The sequence below is a fragment of the Ciconia boyciana genome, chromosome 3, assembly GCF_034638445.1.
Source record: "Ciconia boyciana chromosome 3, ASM3463844v1, whole genome shotgun sequence".
Lineage (NCBI taxonomy): Eukaryota > Metazoa > Chordata > Aves > Ciconiiformes > Ciconiidae > Ciconia > Ciconia boyciana.
Window position 1 is genome coordinate 127,426,921 of NC_132936.1, and position 19,208 is coordinate 127,446,128.

General features: G+C 42.0%; 1 protein-coding gene across 2 annotated transcripts in view; it reads left to right on the plus strand.

Annotated features, from left to right (window-relative positions):
- Window positions 1-1,507: 1,507 nt before the first annotated feature.
- ZC3H6 (zinc finger CCCH-type containing 6) overlaps window positions 1,508-19,208 on the plus strand; it is a 29,999-nt gene continuing 12,298 nt past the window's right edge. Inside the window, exons 1-4 of one of the 2 annotated variants that reach the window (XM_072857619.1) lie at window positions 1,508-2,235; window positions 14,544-14,724; window positions 16,094-16,219; window positions 17,247-17,502. In XM_072857619.1, the coding sequence (XP_072713720.1) occupies window positions 2,144-2,235; window positions 14,544-14,724; window positions 16,094-16,219; window positions 17,247-17,502 (655 nt within the window). In that variant the 5' untranslated portion in view covers window positions 1,508-2,143. Of the gene's footprint in view, window positions 2,236-14,543; window positions 14,725-16,092; window positions 16,220-17,246; window positions 17,503-19,208 lie in introns of those variants that run through there. The other variant, XM_072857620.1, reaches the window with a different exon arrangement.

Sequence of the window (19,208 nt, forward strand, 5' to 3'; positions counted from 1 at the left end):
CGTTAAAATGGTTAGGGAACAACAAACAAGCTTCTCCTGGGGACTATGAACTGCTGAGAGTCAGCAGAACCAGGCTAGGAATAAATGGCCAGCTCTCAGCATGCGGAGGTCTAGCAGGTGGGATATCTCCATCTTGGTGCCAGTGTTGTTGTAAACAGACACATAAAGTTTATGGAAGAAACGATGAGCAATGAGGTGACAACATTTGCGGCTGATGCTATTTATTTGAGTTGGACAAGATCGTCCTGAGGCGAAGGTACTGGAGATGCAGTACCGCAGAAGAGGATGAAATTCACTGAAAATGCAAAAACAACGTGCACCGAGAGCTGCTGCCCGCGTTACCGGACTACGGAGCAGGGAGAACGTGGGAAATGTCAGCCCGCACCGGGCTGTGGTCCAGCAAGAGCTGCTGAAGGTGCGGGTCAGGCCTGCCCTGGCTACAGCAGGGGGTTAAATTTATCACAGAATTATCAACACAAACACTACAAGCTTGGTGGTTTGGTGTTTTTTTTCCTCATTACTGTCTTCAATAATGCTCTTCAGCATTTTGTTCCATAGCTCTGTTAAGGATTTCTTAATCAGTTTTGAATTTCCTCCCTTTTAATAAAAGAACAGTCATTGAAGCGATGCTAACGAAAGTCTATCTTCCCTTAACTTCTACAAAAGTCGTCTTATTTTCCCTTAACGTCTACAAAAGCCATCTATCTTCCCTTAACCTCTTTAATACCGGTTTTTATCATGCCCTGGGCAACAACCCCTTCTCCAGGTAACAATTTTATCACCCCGTCTCGGCTAAGGTGCAGGTTTTCCCAGGCCCCTCGTTTCTAAACGCTCCCCAGCCTGAGGAAGGGCCCGGTGAGGGCCTTTACCTGGGGAGGCCGACGGGTCTTACAGCCGGAGGGGGGGGGCGAGCACTTGTTTTCATTAGAAATGTCAATCTCGGCGCTAATTAATTGCCCGGAGGCCCGGCCCGGGAGGCCTAACGCTCCCCAGGGCGGGCGGGAGGCCTGGTCCCCTCAGGGGGGGGCCGTGAGGGAAGAGGCGGCAACCGGTTACCACACGGGGAGGGGGTGGCGGCGGGGCGGGGGCGGGGCCCCGCTCTGGGCTCTCGCGAGGCGAGGCGGGGCAGGGCGGAAGCCGCCCCCGAGGAGCGCGGGGGGGGGGAGGGGAGCGGCCCGGAAGGGCCATAACGGGCGGCGGCCGCCATTAGCGGGCCGCCATAACGGCCGCCGGGGCGCGCACGTGACGCCAGCCCGCACGCGGCGAGGCGGGGCCCCGCCCTCCCCGCCGCCCCGCGAGGGCGACGTGTGCGCGCGCAGGCGCGCGCGCGCACACGTCGCCCTCGCGGGGCGGCGGGGGAAGGGCGGGGCCCCGCCGCGCTCGCGCGACGTCACGGGCGGCGTGACGGGCGGCGCGGCGCTGCCAATGGGCGGCCTGGCCGGCGCGGTGACGCGGGGCGCCGCCAGCCAACGGCGGCGGGCGGGGGGCGGGGCGGCGGCGGCGGCGGAGGAGGAGCGTGTTGGCGGGCGGCGGCGGCGGCGGCCAGCGCGAGGCGACGCCATCGCGGCCCCGACGGGCGCGGAAGACGCAGTGGTGGCGGCGGCGCGTGCGGGCCGCGGCCGCTGAGCGAGCTGGGGGCAAGCGCCGGGGGTCGCTGCCGCCGCTGCCGCCGTTCTCCTCCGCCGCCGCTGCCGCCGCCGCCGCCGCTGCCGCCATTTTGTGAGAGTGCCTCGAGCGGGCGCCATGTTTGTAAGGAAGAATTAGGGCAGCCATCTCCGGCCACCAGCACCTCCCTTCCCCCGTGTGTGTGTCCTCTCGTTCTCCTGTGCCCCGGGCCTGCTCCTCCGAGCCGCCGCCGCTGCTGCCTCCTCCTCCTCCTGCCCGCGCGGGGCGGCCGGGCTCAGCCTGTGCAGCCTCGCCCTGCACTGAGTGCCCGTTAGTGTCTCACTAAGTAACCGTGAGTGAAACCTTCATCATCTCTCCTCACTGAGGGACCCGACCCTCCTCCTCACCGAGCCGCCCCCAGAGCGGCTGTGCGCGCCGCCGCCGCCGCCACCTCCTCCTCCTCCCTCCGCACCACGGGCAGCGGCAGTGTCCTGCCTTCCTCCACCTCCCTCCTCCTCACCACACCACAGCCAGCACAATGGCCTTTGAAAGCCTGTTCTCCAAACCCCCAAACCCAGTTCTTGACCCAAACATGCCCGACTCTGACAGGCAACATGCAGGGGACGAAAGGTCGAGTAACATTCTTCTCTCTCTCCGCTTCTCATAATGGTGATACTAGTGGGGTGATGATGATGCTGATAATGATGATGATGATGATGCTGTGTGTTAATGTGCCTAGGGGGTTAACGATGTTTTTGTGGGGGCAGGTCACCTTCAGGCTGGAAGACCGGGGTGAGGACTTGGGTGGTGGTGGGGGAATGCAAGGAGGGGAGGGGGGGTGTCACTGAATTAGAAGTGCATTATTAGTAGGGTTTTATTTTTTCGAATGCATGCATTTTACATCTTCATTTATTTATTCTGGCTGGGAAGGGGGACTGTTTTCCATTTCTTTCCATAAATTGCACTTTCCAGCGGGTGTCTGTTGAATGTCACCATTGTTCTTTTTCTCCCTTGCCCTGGCGCTGCTAGTCAGGTAGGAAAGGGTGCTTTGAGTTGTTTTTCTTTTTTTTTTTTTTTTGGTTGTTGTTTTTGTTCATACAAGAATCTCTCACTAGATCCATATTTAACGTCATTTTCTTGCCAGATTACACCTTACACATTTAACTGGATCTTTTTTTATGCAGATTAAGGTCTGACTGACGTTATCTTTGCCACCTCTCAATCCCCATGCGCAGAAAACCAGAGTCCTGTTCCTGGTGAAAGGACCTCTGTTCCTCCCTCCCTTTCTCTCCTGCAGCTGCTGGAAATTCAAATCCTTTCTCCAGGCAGCCCTGGCCTTCCTAACTAGTTCCAAAAATACTGTGCCAGGGTGACAGCTACCAGTCTTTCAGTCTACATCTACTCAGAGCATTTGTGACACAACTGCAGGAGTTAAAAATGCTGGTTTTTGACAGCTGGGCTTCAGTCTGTCCTCCCCACACAGCTCCACAACCGTGCTTGGTACTTGCTTCAGAGGACTGAAAAACACTGGAGAGGAAAAAAACAAAGGGCTGGTGAGCGAACATAACCGTTCCCTCGCTGGAGAAAGAGTTACTAATTCTGTGTTACAAATTGGGAAGTGGAGGGCCGCAGGAGCTGACTGACTGGTCCAAAAATCGTACTGTGATTTAGTAACAGGTTCAGGGCAGACCCCAGAGCTGCTGATTCTTGTTTTCACCTTCCTGCTTTTAATTGTGAAATAGCGTAAGTTGTGTCATGCTGTATGTTCCAAAAAGAGTGCTGTGTAAAAAGCCACCTAGTAATCCACTGGGATTGCTGGAAGACAGGGCATAACTATTAAAACTGTGCAGCAGTAGCAGACAAAGTGTTTTAGAGTTCCTGGAGTTAGTAAGTCTGTGACTTTTTACTGTTTCAGGGATTGAAAATACTTCGTGTTTTAAAGTCCTCCTTGAGGACAAGCCCAAGTTACCCACTGTTCTGCTGGAAGCATAGTTTTTCTAACTTGGAGTTACTCATGCGATGTTGACAAGTAGAGTTCCTCTAACCAGCTGTTCTCACCAGTACGCCTGTTGTTACACTGGTAAATTACGAAATAGAATAAATAAGTACTACGTAATAGTCTAATGTACTTTTAATACAGGTTAATTTATAAACATTGCTTTATAACGTTTTCATTTCAGGAGAGCAGAAGACTCTAACAATAAACACATTTACCTGTTAAATAATACTTTTTGTAAACAAGGCTTTGCTAAAACTTCTGCTCCCCTCTGATCTGAGACGTGTAGTAAAGTGTATTCTTAATACACCTAGAGCCCCAAATACAAGTTTTGTATTATATTAGGACTGCAAATGTAATCCTGTCAAAATGTAATATTTTAACTTTCTGAAGTTTATAAAGATTTCCCTACCAGCTGGTGACTGGGAAGGCCTAAAGAGAAACGGGGTCTTTCCTGTTCCGCAGAAAACATGGCTGACTCGCCAAGGGGAGGGGCAGCACAGCTTTAACTACGAACGATTTTTAGTACTGAATTGGTTTTGTCCAGTCTCCGTTGTAGTCAGTTGAAAAGCCAGTTGTAAGTTCAAGAGGAGGGATGCAAGTACCTGATACGCCGAGTATGCTGAGTTACGTTGAGTTGCAGTCTCACTGTAATACTAGTTTGGTATTTTAAAATTAACACGTCTCGTTTCAAAACGTTTTATCTTGCAATCAATTTTTTACTGCATTAGTAGCTCAGTAGGACTAGTTTACTGTAGGTACAGCCCATAATAGGAAGCTGCTGAAATAATTTTACAGATTAGATCAATTTGTGTAGCATAAATTAATAGCATTTCTGTTAACGTTTAGTTTGGTTTTGAACTGATCTGTAGAATTACAAAGAAGTTGGTTAGTGTTTTTGAGCAGTAGAAAATAGTAAAAAACGTTGTCTGTCCACACTTTGACTGTTCTAAGTTGGAAGATTGTTTTAATCCAAAGTCTTTGTTTTCTTGGTTTAGAGATGGGGCACCTGATTAAGTGAGGAAGGTTTCTCATTCTTTAAATATTTTTAGTTAACTCGTTGTGGAGACGTTCTCTTTGATGAAGTATTTGAGACTTTCTATACAGGCAGATAACAAGTGTCTTTTAAAAAGTTTTTCCTGTGAGGTTAGGTTTTATTAAGGATTGCTTGTTATGTAGGTAATCTTTGATAGGGTAAGAAAGAAGTCCGAGGCAGGGTGCAGGCAAACACAGCTACAGCAAATAAATACACAAATGTGCAAATTATCGCTCTCTTCGGAGGTCATTGAGCTCTGATTACTTGCGATAGTTTGTGATTGCTGTTACCATCATCTGCAGGACTGGGTGCTTCATGTTTCTCTTAAACTCTATTTTGTAGGCATTGCCCAACCTGCTACACCATGCTGTAGATGAATGTACGTGCTTAAGAGAAGAACAAAACACTTGTCACAAACGTAAAATAATTCAGTCCTCATGCTGGAGCGTGTCCAGAGAAGGGCAACAAAGCTGGGGAAGGGTCTAGAGCAGAAGTCTGATGAGGAGCAGCTGAGGGATCTGGGGTTGTTTAGACTGGAGAAAAGGGGGCTGAGGGGAGACCTCATCGCTCTCTACAACTGCCTGAAAGGAGGTTGTAGTGAGGTGGGGTTGGTCTCTTCTCCCAAGTAACAAGCCATAGGACGAGAGGAAATGGCCTCAAGTTGCTCCAGGGGAGGTTTAGACTGGATATTAGGAAAAATTTCTTCACCGAAAGGGTTGTCAAGCACTGGACCAGGCTGCCCAGGGAAGGGGTTGAGTCACCATCCCTGGAGGTATTTAAAAGCCGTTTGGATGAGGTGCTTAGGGACATGGTGTAGTGGTGGGCTCGATGATCTTAAAGCTCTTTTCCCACCTAAACGATTCTATGATCTATGCAGACTTCTGTAGACTTTGATTTTTCTGACTAATAGTGAGCTATTACAGGCATGAGAAGGACTTGTTTGCTACAGTTGGTTCTGCATTTGAAATCGGTGCCAGATTTATAATTGCCAGGAACTTTAGAAAATATTTCGGAGTTCATTTATTTTTTAAATCTAAAATGGTAGGTTGGTACTGATACTTTCTGTTGACTTTCTCTGCTTTACTGTAATTTAATCTCCAGACTTGGAGATTTCTTATGCCATTATCTGCTGTAAAAATAGTAGTGATCTAATGATAGGTCTGAACATAGAGATGCTAACTCACAGATCACAGAGGTGCAAGTAATGCTTCTGCAGCCAGCATGGTCTTATGAGTTGCATTGCAAGTGTCAGTATCAGGCCCCTTTTTACGTGCTCACAGTACAATAAAGGAAATTCTACATTAGAGGCAGCTTTCTGACAGACACCCGAGTGGCCTGTGCAAAGTTTCTTCAGAAAATTGTCCTGATTTTTGCAGAGGATGTTTGGAAATGCCACTTCAAAGCTGGGCTTGTCTGTTGCATTTCAGGTTCCTTTTCCCCAGAACCATACTAATCCTCCTTGTACACTTTTCATTACCTGTTTGATATACTTTTTACAGTTTAAAAGGAAGTTGGTACAGTCACTTTCTTATTCAAGATAAACTGATTTGAGTTTTATGAAGCATAGCTGAAGTGTTTGATTATGCCAGTCTGCCCGCTTCTAGCTGTGGTGCTGCTCTTCCAAACCCTTTCCTTCGCCAGCTACCTGTGCCTGGTGTAAGTCCAGATGAGCCAGGTGAATAGAGGTTCCACCCAGCCACCCCTTCGTTTTTATTTTATTTTCCCGGTTTCCTCTTCCAGCTGTCTTAGGAATTGCCTGCTCCCTTTCAGTGTACCAGTTTTGCACTCCCGTCCTCGGCGAGCATGATTTACACTCTGCTGCTCTAACAGGTCTGTCTGGTTCACCGTAATGGAGACCTGCTCTGCTAAATTACAGCCGGTGGCAAGTAAAGGGAAAAATGCAAGTGCTGGGTTGTAACCAAGATGAGTAACAGCAAATTGAAATCTGTATTATATACCTTAGCTGTACGTTTTCTCCATTACTGCTTTGGTCAACATGATACTGCAAGTGGCTTTGCCCGTGTCTTGTCTCGATCCGCATGGCTCCTCAGCTCCGTGAGGCACCATGGCGTTACAGATCAGGGAAGCATTTGTGGAGCAGAAGGGCTAAAGATCTCTAATCCGCAGCTGCTATTGTCCAGCCTGACTGCTCTCCCAGTTTCCCTTGCCATAAGGCTTCTATCCATCTTTAGTTAAACTTGACGACTCAAATGCATTTCTTTTATTCTACCTGGTGCTTTAATGCCCTCTGTCCACATGTGCATAATTTTCTTTGAAAATGTTTACTTATAGCTGTTTTTAGAGCTTTTTTTTCAGTAATAGTTAATCACCAAAGAATGTGTTCATGTTAAATTGAAGTCATTTGTGATCACTGAATGCAGCCTTGTAGCGATTTATTGTTTTCGAGCATGATTTCAAAACTTGCTTTGACATTAGGAAACTAGGAAGTGAAGAGATAATCACTCCCAAATATGCCCTGTGGGCAGACAAGGCTTACTTGCCGTCCAGCAAACATTGCAGGAGTGGCAAAAACGCAGCTGGCTTACATAGCTGCTACTCCTCATCCTGCTGGGGAGGAAGAGGTGGCCTCTGTGAATGTCTGTAATTTCTTCTACGGAATTAAACCCCAGAGACTGGAGATGGTTAGGCGGCAGGGTGAGAAGGTGGGCTTTCCAGAAGTTGCCTGTTGGCCTCCAGTACCACCACAGGAAGTTATTTTTTGGCCTGCCTCACTGCTGTCTTTCGCACTTCTTTTCCCCCATTTTATGGGAACACAGTATCTGTTAAAGCCAGCCCTGGGGATAAAAGCAAAAGAGAGGTTAAAAAACCCAAGCAATCTGGTCTGTAACTTTTCATGATGCAATTTTGCTGCCTGGCTGTAGATTAAAATGACTTCACATTTGCAGAGTGGTCAGAACTTAATGGGCAGCTGAAAAATGCCATTAAGTGACCTGCATAAGATTGTCAAAGAAGCCAGTGCCAGTTTTAGTTAGACACTGGCTTGTTGTGTTAACTGCAACAACACCTTGTAGGTTTGTACTTCTTTTCCTTATTCGTTAATAAATTCTGTAGTGTAGCAGCGTGCTAGGACAAACTTGTTTCGTGAATTTTAACCCTCTGAAGTCTTACTTTAGACGTGTAATTTTCATGTCATCAAACTGCATCTGAGTTATTGTGCTCTTCATAATTTTATAAAAACAAAATCTTACCTGCGAGAGTATTGCGGGTTTGTTGCGTGGTAGTGAACAGGACAGAAAGTAAGAATGTAATGATGAGAAGTGATAGCTGTGTATGTCTGTGCAGTCACGAGTGCTGCATAGCACCATGTTTTTCTAGATGCATTGGGTGTGGAAAATATGTGCAGGAGGGTTATTTGAAGCAGCAGGAGTGTATGAGGAGCTAGAATAGAGGGGCTGAGGGCGAAATCTAGTTTGGGATACTAAGGAAAACTTGCCCAAAGGAAATTAAGGAGAAGAAATATCTGGGAGGGGTGTAAGGCTTTTTCACTAAATGAGTCTTGACTGATGTCAAAAACACTCAGGTAGTTTCCCATCAGTTTAAGCTTTCTCCCCTGCATTATATGTCCTTATCACTGATATTCAGAGGTCAGCAGAACAGGTGTATGATGCTGTTAGCAGCCCCTGTAAATTAAGGGCTGTTAACGTACTGCTTCTATATGAGAAGATGAGTTTTTGGACATCCTGAATGTTTTCTGATAACCATCTCTTCTAGAACTAATCACAGAACAAAGAGGTCAAGGTTTAACCATGCACTCACTTTAGGAAGAAACAGATTTGATTTTATTTTTGGACAGTAATATTCAGTTATCACCAGGAATTAGTAGCTTCTTAAAAATAATTACTTAATGCGTTAGAGTTCTGCTTGTGTATAATGTTTGCATTCTTGTTACCGTGTCCTTTCTCTACAGCAAATCTCTGTGTACAAGAAGTAAAAGGGAGATGTTTGCAGCCTTTAATTTTTATCTGCTATATACTTTTCCTACTCTTGGTAATGCTTTCAGAAGCTCTTGGCTATTTATATTCTCTTTAAGGCTTATTCTAATAAATGAAGTCAAAAGCATCATATTGTAAAACAAAATGTAAGTATTTTAAAATGAGACCTTTCCTCACCTGTGAAGCAAACCTACCAAAAATGGACTTAACAGAAAGTAATGCTTGATGATAGAGATTCACATTTTGGTCGTATGATTTCGTTCATGTAAGTTCTTAAAACGTACAGAAGTATGATTCTCATGTAGCACCTGCTGTATCTGCAGGTACGCTAAGTTCTTCTGTTAGGAAGATTGGAAAAACAGTCCCACAGGGAAAACCCTTTCAGTTTTCTTGAAATATTTCAGAGCTACGATCTTCAGTGCACTGAGGAAAAGGCATCTTGTTTTTGTATCTCGGACTTAGGGAGCTTGAGTTGTAAATCTTCTTTGAACATAAATAATCCTGTTTTTAAAAATGACTTGGACTAAGGGCAAGAAAGCTAAGTTAAAGCCGAGCTTGGATGTCAGAAATTAAACTGTTAACCCTAGAGTGATGGTGAGTTACTTTATGTGTGAATTTCTATTTTTCCTAACCAAATAGTTGCATAACTGCTCTTTCAGTGATTTCACCAGACTGATTCTCCCTGAAAAATAATTTGGCTTCTGTGCCTTTCTAATCCATTTTGGAGATGCTCCAGAAATTCACTTGGGACAGTGGAAACGCTTTATGGTTTTGCTTTCACATATCCATCAAGCTCCAAGTATCTGGAGATTGTGGAAGAGGGAGTGATGATCCATCAGCGGTTTTGGTTCTCTCTCTCGGATTTGGAGATGAACCAAATTTTTTTGGTGTCTAGTCCTTGTACAGGGGCTCATAGGAAAGAGCATGGCTAGCATGCTGCCTTTTGTTTAGTTTAGGATTTGTTTAGCTTGTGGAGTCTAGGTGATGTTAATTACTTTTGCATCTCCTGTGTTCTGGATTGCAAGATTGCATTTGCTGTCTCGTGGTTTATGACGAAAGAGTAGTACCATATGGCAACTTGTTTTAATCATTCAAGTCATCCAGGGCTCTTGATGAAGGAGTTCCAGTAGGTCAGGCAGGGTAGCCAGACACCCCTGAGCAACTTAAACTGGGCATTTAATGAAGTTGCCTTTGTTTCTCTTCTAAAAGGACTTTAAATGCACTAGGATGGGAAGGGCTTGGTAATGCTAGCTAGGTGAGGAACCTCTTTTGCTGTTTTTTCTGTGGCAGAAATTTATACTGCAGGTCTGCGCTGTAATAGGTCAGGGATTAACTTCTGTTAATGCTGTTAATCTGAAGATGCATCAGATTTAGTTCAGCCTTTGCAAATACAAGTATGGAATCCAAGAAAATAACACATGGCAGAACTTAAAAATTGCCAGTGTTTGTTCCTTCAGCGCAGAGGCTGTCTTTCTGACTCCTGAGGTATGCGTTGTGTAGGCATCGTCAACTGTTCCCCCCACAGCTTGTTGGCATTATTCAGCAAAGGTTGTTTTTGTGGTGTATTGTTTTGTGGGGTAGGGTAGGTGAAAGAGAAGTGAACCTTGAAAAAGACAACAAAATTATACTTCCTTGCTTTTCTAGATCAAGCAAATGTTGGTGTTTGTGTGTTGGGCATTTCCAGCACTAACAGAAGCATACTAAGATACTTTGTAAGCAAGAAGCTGTACTTTGCAAAACAGAAGTTCATATTGTCTCTTGTTAGGTCAGTGTTGTGATTTGTTTGGTGTAGATACTGCCAAAGGGAAAGCAACCGAAGACTCGGACCCATTTCCTAGAAAATCATCTGCTAGTTGTGTTTTTTCCAGACCACATCTGTTTGTTTGACTTTTATTACTCATAGTGAAAAAGGAGGTAGCCTTGGTTCACATCACTGAAAGCCCTTCCCAAAGCTGCTTGCTATAGCCAAGTCTGTGGAATAAAATTAGGAAGTGAACTTCTAAAAGGGGTAGGTTTTGCACTCACTTTCTGGCGTACAGCTCCAGTTTGGATTTTAAATGGGAAAAAAATGCCTATAAAACGGAAGGTGGTTTCTCCCCTATCACTTCCTTTAAACTGTCTCTGAATAATAATTAAATTATTTCCCAGAAATGGTACATTTTTGACCATTAGCTTTTCAAATTATATTTATCTGGTCGGGTTTTTTTTTGTTTTGGTTTTTCTTTTTGGTTTTTGTTGTTTTTCTTTTTTACATTCTTGAAGTCAATGCTTGGAAAATTGTAGGATGTTGTGGAAAGAATTTAGGCATTTGGGGATTAGAGGACTTTTGTAATCTTACCTCTGAAATGCAATCCAGAGGATAGTATTACTGAGGTTCTGCCCGATTGTTTTACCTAGAAAGTTATTCAAGTCCTGGATGTATCCCCGAAGTGTAAATATATGACGGCAGTTCCCAAAGGAACTGGTAAATACCTTATTTCCCAGCGAGCGTTTTCAGTAGGCATTTTACTTAAGAGGATATTTTAATTGAGTAGACACCCTTGAGAGAGTAAGTTTAGCTCACTTTGTTAAAATATGAAATACTGTTTTTTCTAATAGCTGCAGGTGTTTTCAGAAATATTTGTGTTTCAGTTTCATTAGGCACACTTCATTAATCAAGTATCTCCTGGAAAGATGTGGCAAATGCTTTCGTGGGATATTATATGATGTACTTCAGAATTTGTCAGGGAATGCTGGAGATAATGGACACTGGTGTTTGAAGACAGGATTTATTTTATGCTTGGGATGCATATTCTGAAGATCCTTTATCTCTTCTTAAGTATGGGAATATCTTGGTGTTACGTTCTCCTTTGCGAGGCAGCGTAAGGATTGTGTATGAGCTGATCTCAGCGAGCACCTTGTAAAAATCTCATAAAAATGGGTTCTGAAGCTGCCTCTCTACTTCGTTTGGTGCCCACTTGGTAGTGGGCATACCTTTATTATTATTAATTTCCATTGCTTGTTCAAAAGCTAATTTTGACTTCATAGCTTCCTATTGTTTTATATTTGCACTAAAAGATAATGTCCGTTTCAAAATGTGTCCAAGTAAATGTTTAAGGCCATTAGCAAAACCAGTGATAATTGCATTTGCAGTGTAGCTAAACTTAAGACATAGCAGTTGAGCAGTTTTTCTTACCTTCTTTCTAAGTTCCCTTTTGTTTTCCTAGCATCCATGGTTGTATTTGGTGTGTTGGAAGGAACAGCCATGCCTTTAATGGGCTTGTTTTCTGTGACTTTGTCCGGTCCCTTTCTGCAGCTGCTGCTGTTTGCTTCAACAAGTGCCTGTGGCAGTAAGTCCTAAAAGTTCACTCACTGCCTGCCGTGAACTTTCTTTTACTGCCCGTCAATATGAATATGTCTTTAAATGACACCTTCTGCAGCAGAATCTTCTAATCAGATTAAATCTGATTTTTTATGCTCACTTTGTAATATTTTGACATTTGAAAGCTTCTTATGAACTTTCCTTCTTTTCAGTCCTGCTACTTCATGCTACTTAGCAAAACAAAACTATCTTCGACACTTGTCTAGAAGTTTATTTTCTCCCATATTCCAGAGTATTTTTTTCAATCGCTAGATAGGCTAGCTGCCCTTGTGCATTGCTTAGAAATGTTCTTTGAGTCGCCTTCTCGATCATGTAATACAGCGAAGCATCTTCATGAGGCTGGGATGTATATAGCTTGTCTTTACGTGTTGCAGTGGGCTGCCACAAGGTGATAGGAAAGTGTCGCAGTTGCTGTAGATACGCTGTAGGATCCCAGCAATAGTTGAGAATTAAAAGGTGAAGAGGTGGTACCTTGAAAATGATTGATTTCCTTAGTTTTTCTCCAAAGCCTTTATGCAAGTCGATAATCTGAACATGGGGGTTTTTTTCTTCCATTTTTTGGCTGGTTAGTGATCTATGATCATATCTTGCTGGTGGTTTTTTTTGTTTGGTTTTGTTTTTTTTTTTTCTTTTTTGCATTGTGGTTGCTAAGAGCATTTAGTTCTAAGAAGCTGCAGGACATACGAGGTGACAATACTGCAGTCACTTCTCCCCTTTTTTTCTCCCTGGCATATCCATTTACTCCTCTTACAGAAAGTCAGAACTTTGGGTTGCTTCTAACTTCTTAACCACTGTTTTTTTACTGTGGAGACTCAGGTCTTTTGCTTCTTGGTGAGTTCTTCCCCCTTCCTACTCTTTGCAGTCCCTTGAAGTAGACGGAGTTGATCATCAGGTTAGCTAATACATTGTGAATACAGGACTGAGGTGGACAAATTGTAAGGCAATTTAATATAGCCTAATTACTACTTCTGTCCTAATACCTTCTACTGCCCCCAGCACTAGTTTGGTCTTGGTTTAGGTTGGTTTTTTTTGTTTGTTTTGTTTTGTGGGTTTTTTTGTTTTTTTAAATATAGTTTTCTAGTATCTACAGGCTTCTCTCCTTGCTGCCCCCGCCATCTGCTGAATCGGGTACATTCCTAGAGTGAGGGTTTCAGACGCCATAGGACTGATGGCATTTTCAAGCAATCTCCATGTAAAAATTCAGGACTGAGTTTCTGTAAGGTTCTGCGATGCCTGCAAAGACTGAATTCCTGAAGCAGTGGTAACGTAGAAATGATTATATAGAGCCAATTATGAATGTTTAAAAGCAGTAAAGTCTTCCACAACCAAAACCCAGCAAATACCAAATAGTAGAAGGGGAGTTGAGATTGCTTCAGCAGTATGTCTGAAATAGGGATGAGAAATAGGTTAGCTGGTGTTTTGTCGAAATGTTTCTTTCATTGCAAAATATTTTCAGGGCTGTTATTATTTGGGTCAGTAGACAAAACTTTAAATAAAGTCTTACATAATCATAGAAACTTTTTTTCCCTACTGATGGAGATAAGTGCAAGCCCTTCTGTTTAAATTAGTCTACAAGCACTGTGTTAGATTTTGTGTTATTTTTATTTTTAATCATCCTTTGATGTTACTCCAATTTGAAGTTTTTTGAGACAGTCACATTCATATGCAGAAGTTACATTCACATGCCTATTGTTCCATTTACAGTATTTCTTGATGTATGAAGCAACCCCCTACACATGTCAATATTACAAATTTTGAAAAGAAAAAAACAACCCTGGGTAGCTTAGAGAAATAGCATAATCAGATGTCTGCTTTCTGTCAGTTGTTAGATTCTAGCAAATAAAATTCAAATGTTAACTACTCCTTTCTTGTCAACTACTACTACTAATTTATTTTGAAGAGTCCACTTAAGTGCTAAATTAATTCTCCTTTTTTGACTTGCTCATGACTTTGGCCATTATACCTTAGCAACTACAGACCCATCTTTAGTTCCAGGAGCCGGTGTGTTGAAGGAAATGTGTTTGTATTACTATGCATTGTTTTTCCTGCAGTGCCCAACTACTTTTTTTCATTATTGCTACTCTTTAACTATATGGTTTTCCGAGAGTTTTAATTGCCTTTAATTTTGATCACATCTGTTCTGCAAATACAGCACCATAAAGGCATGTAATAGCATTGTAGTAGAAGTATTTCTAGAAATGGTTAAACTACCTCTTCAGTTTGAAAAGTGTTTAAGGGCAACCGAGTGCTATATATTGAAGCAGGTTTTTTTATCTAGGTTGGAGAAAACTATGTAAGAAGAGAAGACCTTTGTTCTGAGAAGGAAAAAAATACATAGTTTTTAAACTTAATTTTATGGTACAATTCAATGCCATTTAATGGTTTGCATTCCATTTTTCTTGAACTATAAAAGAAAATTCTAAAATCCTAGTAGTTCTTGGGGTGTTACATGTATTAAAAAGTATATGCACCTGTATAAAAATGTAACCGGTGGAAAGAAATACTGGGTGCGTTTGCTTTTACTGTGCTGTTGGACAGATGAGATGAATAATAACATGTAATTTTATTGTGTCGATATTTTTCCTCCTACAGAGAAGATGGAGAGCTAGAAGATGGTGAAATAGATGATGCAGCATATGAAGATGTGAAAGAACATGGTACAAAAGGTGATGATAAACAGAAAAATGAAAAAGGACATAGAAAATCACGGAAGAAACGCAAAAAAGAAAAAGAAAAGAAAAAATCAAAAAGGAGGAGACGGGATAAGCATAAGGTTAGGAAATGCAAACCAAAATATTGGAGGTGCTTATTTTAATTCCAGGTTTCCAGGTTTAGACAAGAACCTATGGAATTAGAGAAGAAAACTAAAATGGTTTTACTACTATTTAGGCAATCTTTGGTTTCTGAGGGCAAGTTTGGGGATTCCTGTCTTACCAATGCACTTCAGTATTAAAGAATTTGTTTAAATAGACTTTTGACACATGGAGGTGCATATTCACACATTTCAGTCACAGTTTATGTGGGGCAAGAGACAGTAAATCATTAAATAATCCAGCCATAGCACATTTCAAATGATAGTTTGGAAGCTTGCTTTTTAGCTTTGCCTAAATGCATTTTCATAAACTTGGGTTTCATCTGTTTATATTTAAAAGAAGTACAAAATCAGATTGCGAGTGTAGCTATGTTGTGATATACATCTTCATCAGATGCTTATTTATTTCAATATTTCTTTTAATAGCAGTTTACAAAATACCGACATTTACGAGCATTTTACTCTCTGCTATTGTCAGTGGTTGTGGTAGTTCTGACGTGAAAGGCCAAAGTGTTAAACCACTTCTTAAATTGTTTAAATCTTAAGCAGCAGTGTAAGTTAAGCACTGGCCACTGACAGTGATAATGGTAGCTGAACCATAGCGAGTGAGAGTTTTTTAGGATAAGAGGCAAAATTTAAATTTATCAATTTCACTTTTTGTGCTAATGATCATATTTATGGAAAGAAAATATTTCAGGCTAGTTAAGTGAATTCTTCAGTTAAGTTCTTTAAGATAATGTTTCTAATAGATTTTTTTTTTTTTAGTAAATTATATGCAAGAGATTCACAAAATTTTAACCTAGAAAATTAAACCCGATGGTCCTTTTCTAAAAATCACAGAAATATAGTATTCTCGTATGGTTTCCCCTCTAAATTTTCTGCAAAACAATACATCTAAATAAAACACTTGTAATGAAGTAACGCTGAGATTCCTCCCTGCAGAAAATGACAGGATGCTAATCATTTCTACGGTCATATGCAAGTTTCTAGCCATCTCCCAGATTTGTTAGCCTTCCAGCAGAATCCCTGCTGTGTCGCAAAGAAGCGGGGCTCAGAGAGACCTGTAGGAAGCTGATATAACCCAGAGAAACCACATGGCCCTCAATTCCTACATTTGGAAGCCTTGTTGGATCAGACCTCTTTCTCTGATAAAAAGAGTGGGTCATCAAAGAGTGTGCTTTCTTTAGCTTCCCCCTGAAGCAGAGGTTTGTGAGAGATAAGAAAATACTTTTATTTATTGGGCTAATGCTTCCTTTGAGTTCATATGCAGCAGACAAGTTAAGGAATTATATAACAGCCTTTGAGAGCGCTATTTTCTTCTTTTTTTCAGCATAACTCTCCTTCCAGTGACGACAGTTCAGACTACAGCCATGACTCTGATATTGAGCGTACCGAAAGACCACATAAAAAGAGTAGCAGCTCCTCATACAGAGATTATGATTCTTCATTCAGTCAGGTAGTATTTTTTTAAACTGATTTCTCATGTCTTTATTTAGGCGCAATTTAAAAAATGTGTATGTAAATGATGCGGTTTTTGAAAGCTGACTTGATCGCAGTGCCATTCTCACAGATTTCAGGAAACACATCTAGTTCTCATCTCCTTGGGTAGATCTCCAAATGTAAAGCATTATCTGTGGCATGAATGTAGGTGGTGTAAACAAGCCTGATATTATTTTTTCCTCCATCAGGCAACAATTAGGATATCTTTATTACTGCCTGCATTGGATTTAGGTGGTACTAAGAGGAAACAGCTCTTGAAAAGCCACCTTTAAATATCTGGAGTTGATTCTGCTTTCTGATAGTTCAGTTTGTCCTGGCTTTTCTCAGTCTGTGCAGCTCGATAGCCCTCCTGAGACCACTGGGTGAAAGAGAATGCTGTTCTCTAAAGCTGAGGTAGAGCAGCTAGGGGCTTGATGAAACTGGTACTTCAGAGGAGAGGAGACTTTCCTTTTAGCCTGAAACCATTCCAGAAACCTCTAAGCCAGCTATTAACAGACTGAAGATGCTGTCTGCAGAAATGGGAGAAGGGACAGTGCTGGCTTAGGAGTGGCGATAAGCAGTATTTCATCCTGACTGACAGACAGGACAGGTTGTTTCATCTGTGTCCAGGTTCGTCCAGATATGGAGATCATGAATGGAAAAAAATTATTTTAATCATAGTTCATCTAAGTAGCACTTAGAACACTTAGAACTGCATACGTTAAAATGCTTTGTCAACCCCACTGAAAAGTTTTCTGGAGTGTAGATGCTGATGCTGTTGTTCTTTGTCCTTTTTCCTATTTTGATGCATTCAGAATCAAAAGTACTAATTTTTACTGAATAACTGATTTTTACTCTTTATTATTAATGCTTGTTTGTGCAAGTCTGGTAGACAGCATGACAGTAAAACGGTGAAAACAATTGTTTTTGTAGAGCAGTTTGGAGGGGTGTTTTTTGAAATATTGAGTTGCTTCTGAACAATGCAATCAATCCCTTTCATACAGCATGGACACGTATCAGGAAATTACATGAGTTCACAGAAAATGCAACATAAAAAAAATGTAAAAAGTAAGGAGTATGACGACTATAGTCATTACAGTGATGAAAACTTTGGTAATTATAATGAGGAAGAAAAAGATGAAGATTTTGCTGATCAGCTTAAACAATACAGGCAAGCTAAAGAGACCTCCAGTACTGATTTAGGACCTCCATTCCCGAAAGAACCAGTGAAAAAACAGGGGATGAAAGGGATCCAGAAAGGTAAGATAATTTGAATTGTTAACTGTAGTAGTGGATGGTGGCAGCAGTTGTATCATCCGTCATTTCAGGATGTTTGTCTTGAGAGCTGAATGAAGAAAGCCGCCAGTGGTGGCTTTCCTATGAGCTTGCAGTCTCCCATCAGTAAGTGATAATGCTGTTCATCGTGAAGGAATAATAGCATGTGGTCGCACTGGTGCATATATTGAAGAAAAAGATCAAGTGTTGGGTAGTGTATATGTAGTAAATAAAGAAATAAAATCCTATTAAAAAGCCAAGATCTTCGTTGTGTAACTGCTTGAGTAAGAAATAGGGCTGTAAAGTGACTTTCTGGTGATAGTTTATGGAAGTCTGAAATGGGACTTGATTGAGGGGAGGAATGTAAATATGTCAATTCCAAAACCTAATTTAGCTCCCCCCCTTAAGTACCTAGAAATTTTAATAGATGCCTGAATACTTTTATTAGTATGCCCCACAAGTATGCTAGTATCCTTTTACTTTTCTTTTCACAACTTTTCTTGCATTCAAAGCTGGGCTGATACAAATGCTGGTGAAGAAGTATTCCTCCTAAGCAGCATATTCCTGAAAGAGTCCTGCTGCCCTTATTTCGTGCCTTACTTGTATAAACCTAGTTATGCAAGCATTCTTGTTTGCACCTTTCATTGGGTGTCTCATCATTTCCTTACTATTGTAATGCAATTCATTGAGCCAGCTTACGTCTCTGGCCTCCGTATTATGAAGGGACTTCTGACTCCCCAGTTGTCTTAAATTACCGCATGCTGCTGCGGGGTGTGGAAGGTCAGGCAACAGAGACCGTGTATACCATTGACAGAGAGAGCCTGATCTACCATCTAGAAATGCTTAACTTGTTCTCATCCCTGTTTCTATGAGATCAAGTTCTCATTTCAGAAATTGTTGATTCAGTTTGCAAAATTTTCTCCCCTTAATCATGGCTAACAGTTTGTCTCCCAGGCAGAATTCGAGCAGGGTTTTGTAATGACAGTATGAATACCTTACTAGTTCTTGGGAAGATACTGTGTGTTACACAAAGGTAGTAAGCTGTCTTTTCATTTACTACAGTGAAGATTGATTGTGTTCTGGTTTGGTTCACAATAAAATAAAGTGGCAGAAGATTGGCAGAATCTTTTTAGCTGAGACAAAAATGGCTCTTCATGTGCTGCTTGGCAATACTGCTTCAAAATCTCTGTCTGCAAGTCATCTGAGATGAAGTCAAGGCGTTTTCACTGGAATCAGCCTTGATGTCGCAGGGTGGCTGCCACCTGAAGCGGGTGTGATGTCCGCAGAACTTTCTAACTGGTTTGCTTTGGTTTTAAATTGATGAGAAAGCAGATACTCTGTCTCTGTGGTTTTAGTTGAGACCATGACTTCTGGCATGCTGCTGGCTGGATAATTACTGTCTTGAGGCTTCCAAACAGTTACCATTAAACATTTTTATATTCAATTCTTCTGTCATATTTCTTAGCTTACAATCTCAGGTTTCTTGCATGTTGTGACAATGAAACACACACACACACAGACACCCCTGGATGCCAGTTGTACTGGTTAGTTCTGTGTTCAGAAAGTGACCAAATGGCACAAAATTTTTCAGGTATTTGGCCTGGTTAGAAATAATGTCTGCACTTCTAATTGTGAGACGCTCCTTTGAACAAGATTAATTTTATATTCAGTTTGTCAGTCTGCTATTGATT